Here is a 7,702-nt window from a genome sequence, read left to right as displayed (position 1 = left end):
TCATTACAAAAAACATAAAATGCTCTGAAGGGCATAAGTGATATGTAGCTCAGTTAGAGGCTTAGTCATCAATATCAGCTCAAAACACCACCATTCTTCCTCAGCCATGGGCAATTTGGAAGAGATGTGACTCTGCAAGCGTTCATACAACATTTACGTCTACGCCAAACATCTACCATTCATAGGAAAAGCTATACTGAACATGATAGTGCATAAAATTAGTATCTTCCTAACACATACTTCAAATAAGAAACCCCAAACCCACAAATTTCTTACAGAAATACCATCCCATTCCCTACATTCACAGCAATTTTAAGGCAAACAAAACATCAACAGTTACTTCATTAGACCAAGAGCCATTATAACATTGGAAGGCTGGTCAAGGCTTGGAAAAGCTTAATAAAAACAGTGTGAAACTCTACGTCTCAGTCTTATAAGCTCATGTATCTGAAAAATTACATTTCACACAGCAATTACTACAGATAGTGTCCCTGATTCCTGTTTGCACTTCTTAGCTATTACTTGCGGACCAGTTTCTCAGAAGATTGCCTTCCCTTTTCAGGATATGGGGAAAGGTATCTAAGTGTATGTGGGGAAAGTGTTCAGGGAAACTCACTGAGAGGTTGTTTTGGTTTTCATTGCAGGCCTTGAAACTCATCCCTGAGAGCACCTGGAAATTGTTCACCTCTAAAGATGAAAGTGCAACCCTCAAGACCTTCTCTAGATTACCTTGGAAGAAATACTCATCAGCTCTCAGTAACTTTTTACAGTATGTGGCCTCCTAATCTCCCACAAAAATGAAGCCATGAGTGTAAAAACCTGAAAATGGGCCTTGTTCTCAATCTCAGTCTTCTGAGAAATTACAGCAGATTCTCTTTCAGCTTCTGCTTCACTTTCCTAACAACTAAAATTCTGACTTAGGTGGCTGAAGGAAGTGTTTGCTGCAAAGCAACATCCACAGTTTCAAAAGCAAAAGCACTGTCCAGAAATTGGGAAAAAGAACCACAGCCTTCCAGGAAACAAAAGCCTGAAGAAAGTACAACTACAAATATGAAGGAACTGTACATCTCAAAGTTAAAGGGAGATAGAGATGGATAAAGAGGTTTCATATAGGAATCATAAGTTGTTTTCCCCATGTGCCATATTTCTAAGTACATACTTACACTACAAATATGAAGAAACTCTACATTAAAACATTACAGCTAGATACAAATGTGTAAACTGGGTTTCCAAGAGGAACCACAAGCTGTTCTACCCATGCGTCATAGTTCTAGGTACACACTTAAGCTCAAATAACTTCTTACCAGAGGACTACCATTGCCTTGCAGGACAGCAAAGCTAGGATCACAACACAAATGGCACAGGCATGAAATCAAACCATTTCCCAGTCAAAACCACATAGAGCCACATCTTTCCCTAACTGGAGCCCATCATCTTACCCTCCTTGCTCTGCATTCCAAAACTTTGATTGCACCGTGGACAATATCCAACTTTTGCCTCTATGTTGGCCAAAGAGCATTTCATTCAGCAACATTTTGGGGAAACAGTGGTCTATCAAAATCTTGGCAGCTGAACACCTTCAAGTTATGGGTGGAAACTGCTCCTGCAGCCTGATAATTTTAACAGATCTCTCCTTTAAGGACTATCAGTCAACTGAGGCCCACTTTTAGAACATGAGAAAAAACACAGAAGAAATGCGAAATCTACAGAAGTGAAGGAATGAAAGGTTAACATTTCGGATTATGTCAACTGTAGCAGGTACACAAGAAGGGTTTCTAATTGGTAAAATGTACATGGGAGGATCACACAGGAGTTTATAGCAAAGACCATAGCCACAGTTCTCCAAGTCATTTCTTTGGACAATAAGAAATGGAAAATGCACGGGAACACAACTATGGGCCCTATTTAACAACTAGGAGAAAATGCGTATTAACACCTCACTTTTAGACATTACAAACTATAACAAAGCGAGCTGTGCCACTTACCAAGGATCACAATGTGGATGTATGCATGAAAAGTTCTCTGCTCATCACACTCATTTCAATAAAATAAAATGCTCTAAAGGGCATATACAACATGTAGCTCAGTTAAAGGCTCAGTCATCAGTATCAGCTCAAAACACTATCATGCACATTGGCAATTTGGAAGAGATGTGACTGCTACTGTTATTGCAATGTTTGCCTCTATGCCCAATGATTACCATTCACAAGAAAAGCTGTATTGGACATGACAGTGTATAAAATGAGTGCCTTTTCCGCACCTACTTTAAATTACAAGCCCCAAACCCAGAAATTCCAGACAAAAATACACTCCCATCCCCTACATTCACGCCACTTCTAAGGCTGAAAAAACATCAGCAGTTACTTCATAGCAGCAAGAGCCATTAATAACATCAGAGGGTTGGTTGATGCTGGGAAAAGCTTAATACAACCAGGATGAAACCCTACATCAGTCTTACAAGCACATGTATCTAGAAAAAGGATATTTCATACAGCAATTAGGAGAAATAGTATCCCTCATTCATGTTTGCACTTCCATGGCTACTACCTGCAGACCATCCTGACTGTAATGTTTACCACTATACCCAAGGACAACCAGTCACAGGAAAAGCTGTATTGGACAGAGGAGTGCATAAAATGAGTACCTTCCTCACACCTACTTCAAATAAGATGACCAAAGCCAGAAATTCCTGACAGAAATACCCTCCCATCCACTACATTCACACCACTTTTAATGCAGACAGATCATCAGCAGTTACTTCATAGGAGCAGAGGCATTAATAAGATCTGAAGGATGGTCAAGGCTGGAGAAAGCTGAACAGAACGAGGATGAAACTCTACATCTCAGTCTCACAAGCACGTATATCTGGAAAAACGATTTTTCACACAGCAAATACTAGAAACAGTCCCATCGAGTCATGTTTGCACTTCCATGGCTATTACTTGAAGACCAGTTTGTCAGAAGATTGTCATCCCCTTTCAGAGTATGGGAAAAAGGCTCTAGTGTAAGTGGCAGAGGCCTTGGCACTAGGCATGATATTAAAGCACTGTCCAGAAAGCTGGAGCACACAACCCCCTCCTTACCTGCTTCCAGGCTAATCTCTTGCTGATCCTGTGCTGACTTCCCACCATGTGTATGTGACAAGTAAGGGCATTACTTCTGGTGATTTTTTCAGACACATGATCAGACACACAGAGGCCTATCTTTACCTCATCACGACAAGCAATCCAAGCCTTTAAATACTATTGGCAGGGAACATTGTGCAACAAGAAAGAACACTGATGAACCCACGTGGGGCCAGGCCAAGCGAGGTGATATTCAAAACTAAGCCATCTTCAGACCCATTTTTAGAAGGCCAGTAATAAACCCTATGAGTCGACGAAACACATGCCAGGTCTCCACCAGTCTCCTCAAACACTTCACAGCATGCATGTCTGTCACTCCTATTAATCATTTGCAGGTAGACTCCACCTAATGAAAATCTGCACATACATGTTCTCCTTACTATGGATAACATTTCACTTTACAGGATATGTAAAAGGCAAAGAAGAGCATTTCTTCCAGTGACATTTTAGGGAAACAGGTCTATGGAAATCTCTCTCTTTAGAGCTGTAAACATGAAAGACATGGACGGGAAACTCAGGCAAATGTAACAGATGGGATCTTCCACACATTGCCAGAGAAAAAGGCTCAAATTCAGATCATTCCAAAATGGAAGGCAAGAAGTTAACACCTGCAGAAAGGAAGGGATCAGAACATACTCTTCCAGACTATGGTTTTTAGAGAAAATCCATAACCCAGGTATTTAGTAGGGAAGGAAAAACCTCTTGCTTCCACGCATTTGTAATTAGTATGTAATTAAACCATTTGCATCCGCAATATGTAATTTTTACATAGCTATTCGTTAATCACAACATTGCAACACGCAGGAAGAAGAAATTCACTTTGCAAGATACTGCAGATGGGCACTGAACAGGAAAAGGAACAAAACAGATTTCTTGTGTCCTTTAACAGCCCCTAACGTACAGCTACCACCACGCTTGTCTCCAACAACTTCCATGGTGCTCTTTGACCGAAATAATTTTCAAGCACTCCTCATTAAACAGCCAGTTGCTCAGACGATTCCTCTCTAGAGTGCACCAGGATCACATCACGGGCTACACACACGTAAAACTATGCTAAGATGAAGCTATTTATCTGGTCACTACATTTCAGAGAAGAAACAACAAGGGTATGTCCTCCAGGAGAAGACTGGGGGAGTCAACAGCGTGTAACAAAGTAAAGACCCGACAAAAACTTATAAGCCCGCTCTGAAAAAATTCAAGATAAGACCAGACCCACTTCTGCTGCACACCATACCAACGGTAACAGTGAGCAACGATCCCACGTTCACCTCCACGGAGCAAGACCCACCAGCTCTAAACGAGCTGCCGAAAGAACCTTTCCTTCCCTGCAACCAAACCTCCCCACGCAGAATGAAGCAGAACGCGGCGGGGAAATGGCAGAGAAGCAGCAAACGGAAGCTTGGCGGAGAAAGGGCGGCCATTGGAACTCACCGGGGGAGCGGCAGAGTCCTCCCCGAGCAGGGGCGCGGGCTCGTCGGGCGGCGGGCGGGCCGGGAGGGTGTCACAGCAGCTGGCGCCCGAAAAGCGGAGGTGGCTCTTGCGCGAGTCGGCGGTGAGCGACACCTCGTGCGAGTAGGACTGCAGGAAGGCGCGGACGCCGTCGATGCCCACGAAGTGCGACGCCGGCACGCCGCGCAAGGCGCCGCCGCCCGCCGCCGGCAGCTGCGAGCGGCGCCAGCGCCGCAGGCGCAGCGCCAACAGCAGCAGCAGGAAGGCGAGGAAGAGGCAGGACACGGCCGCCACGGCCAGTACCAGCCAGCGCGTCAGGCTGCCGGCAGGCTCGCCCGGCGCCGCCGCCGATGCCGCGCTGCCCAGCTCCGACAGCAGCTCGGCCACGCTCTCGGCCAGCACCACCGTCAGCGTGGCCGTGGCCGACAGCGCCGGCCGCCCGTGGTCCTTCACCACCACCACCAGGCTCTGCCGCGCCGCGTCGCGGGCCAGTGGGAAGCGCGCCATGCGCACCTCGCCGCTGTGCAGCCCCACGCGGAACAGCCCCGGCTCCGTCGCCTTGGCCAGCTCGTACGACAGCCACGCGTTCTGCCCCGCGTCCGCGTCCACCGCCACCACCTTGGCCACCAGCGCCCCGGGCTCCGCCGAGCGCGGCGCCAGCTCCACGCCCGCCCAGCCCGCGCCCGGTGCAAGCAGCGGCGCCGCCGGCGGGTACAGCACCTGCGGCGCGTTGTCGTTCTCGTCCACGATCACCAGCCGCACCGACACGTTGCTGCTCAGCGCCGGCGCGCCGCCGTCCTCCGCCCGCACCCACAGCCCCACCTCGCGCATCTCCTCGTAGTCGAACGAGCGCAGCGCGTACAGCGCGCCCGTCTCCGCCTCCACCGACACGTACGACGACAGCGGCGCGCCCCGCACCCGCCCCTCCCCCAGCCGGTACCGCACGTGCGCGTTCTGCCCCCAGTCCGCGTCCCACGCCCGCACCCTCAGCACCAGCGCGCCCGCCGCGTTGTTCTCGGGCAGACGGGCGCTGTAGCGCGCCTCCGCGAACACCGGCGCGTTGTCGTTCACGTCCAGCACCCGCAGACACAGCACCGCGCTGCTCCACAGCGACGGCGACCCACCGTCCGCCGCCCGCACCGTCACGTTGTACTCCGACACCTGCTCCCGGTCCAGCTCTCTCGACGTCACCACGCGGTAATAATTCTCAAACGGCTTCTCCAAGCTGAAAGGGAGGCTGTCGGCGATGCTGCACCGCACCTCGCCGTTCGCCCCCGAGTCAGGGTCCTGCACGTGCAGCAGGGCCACCACGGTCCCGGACTGGGCGTCCTCAGAGATCTCGCTCAGCATAGATGACACCGTGATTTCTGGCACGTTGTCGTTGACGTCTATCACGGTGATCGCGACCTTTGCTGTGTCAAAAAATTCTCCCCCGTCATGTGCCTGCACCTCCAGTTCGTATGAGGCGCCTTCCTCGAAGTCCAGGCTCCGCACCAGAGTGATCACTCCCGTCTCAGAGTCCAGATGGAAAATTTCCATCTCCGTCATTTTCTTCAAGGAGTATTTCACGTGCCCGTTGAGCCCCTCGTCGGCATCCGTGGCCGTGACGGTGACGAGGGTGGAGCCCACGGGCACGTCCTCCGGCACACGCACCGTGTACTCCGCCTGGCTGAACACGGGCGCGTTGTCGTTGGCGTCCAGCACCGCCACGCGGATCCGCGCCGTGCCCGTCCGCGCCGGCTCGCCGCCGTCGCTCGCCCTCAGCACCAGCTCGTGTAACGCCGCCTCCTCCCGGTCCAGCGCCTTCGCCAGCACCAGCTCGGGACGCTGATCCCCGCCGGGGCCAGCCTGCACGGCCAGGGAGAAGTGCTCGTCGCCGCTCAGCTCGTAGCTCTGCACAGAATTCCGTCCCGAGTCCGGATCAAGGGCGCGGGCCAGGGGAAACCGCGAGCCCGGGGTTGTCATCTCGCTCATTCTCAGTTCTGTTTTTTCCTCCCGGAAGCTGGGGGCGTTGTCGTTAATGTCCGTGATCTCCACTTCGATTCCATAAACCTGCATTTCTCCATCCACTATCACCTCACAACGCAGCACGCATCTCTGCACCAGCCGGCACAGCTTCTCTCTATCTATCCTCTCCGCCGTCACTAAATGTCCCGTCTTCCCATTCAGAGCGAAATACTGCGTCCTACCTTTCTCCAAGATGCGAACGCCACTGTCGCCGAGCCCTGGCAACTGCAGCCCCAGGTCCTTGGCCACGTCGCCCACGAACGAGCCCTTCGGCAGCTCCTCGGGAACCGAGTACCGCAGCTGCCCCCACGCCGCCTCCAAGGCCGCCACCAGCACGCCCCACAGCAGGGCTCGCTCCCACCGGCCCCAGCGCCTCCCCACCGCCCACATCTCCGCCGCGGCCCCGCCGGCACCGCACCAGCAACTGCAGCTCCCCGCCACCTTCCTCGGCCGGCCCTTTTTCGCCGCTCCCGGCCGCTGCCGCCGGCCCCTCCGCCTCGCTGCAGCACGGCTCCGCACCGCTGGGACGCTCGCTGACCGCCCGGCCGCCGAGCCAGCCAGCGAGCGAGCGAGCGAGCCGGGCCGCAGCGGGCGGGGCTGCCTGCAGCGCTCCGGCCTTCCTCTCGCTCCTCCTCGGTCAACAGCGGCGCCCGCAGCCTCCTCCCGGCACTGCACGCACCCATCCACAGCTCGCGACCACGGGACAGTCTCCATGGAGAAATCGCTTGTCTCCAGCGGTAATCTCCTGCGATCGCCTCCTCTCCAGCCGAGCTTTTCTTTGTTCCTCTATCTACAACCAGGGAGAAGGCAGAGTCTTCCCGTTGCTGTGTTATTTTTCCCGCGCGGGTAAAATGGAGTTGGTCTTGGTTGTTTTGTTGCGGGGGACGGGGGGGAGAGGGGAGAGGGTTTAAATGTTAGTATAATTTAGGGAAAGTTTTCTTAGTCTGTCGTGTAGAATATTACGAGGCGTATCCCATTATTTTGAAAGCACAATATCCTCCACGGGTTGCACAGCTTTACGTAGCAGTCGTCCTTGTATGATTTTTCTCTCACTCTTTCTGCAGACTAATACAGCCTCATATTGGACCGCCACCAGCCACATTTCCCAAATCTTGACCAAC

General features: G+C 52.0%; 1 protein-coding gene across 1 annotated transcript; it reads right to left on the bottom strand.

The window, feature by feature from the left end:
• Window positions 1-4,418: 4,418 nt before the first annotated feature.
• On the bottom strand, window positions 4,419-6,971 carry LOC135993767 (protocadherin gamma-A10-like). Its single transcript, XM_065643822.1, has one exon. The coding sequence runs from the start codon at window positions 6,969-6,971 to the stop codon at window positions 4,419-4,421; it is 2,553 nt and encodes an 850-aa protein (XP_065499894.1).
• Between the last annotated feature and the right edge of the window lie 731 nt (window positions 6,972-7,702).

Source organism: Caloenas nicobarica, chromosome 13 (assembly GCF_036013445.1).
Source record: "Caloenas nicobarica isolate bCalNic1 chromosome 13, bCalNic1.hap1, whole genome shotgun sequence".
Taxonomy (NCBI): domain Eukaryota; kingdom Metazoa; phylum Chordata; class Aves; order Columbiformes; family Columbidae; genus Caloenas; species Caloenas nicobarica.
The sequence above is the reverse complement of the archived record's forward strand: the minus strand, read 5'-3'. Positions and strand labels throughout refer to the sequence as shown.

Excerpts from the sequence above, each read along its gene's own strand:
- LOC135993767 (XM_065643822.1), bottom strand. The coding sequence starts at position 6,971 with ATGTGGGCGGTGGGGAGGCGCTGGGGCCGGTGGGAGCGAGCCCTGCTG.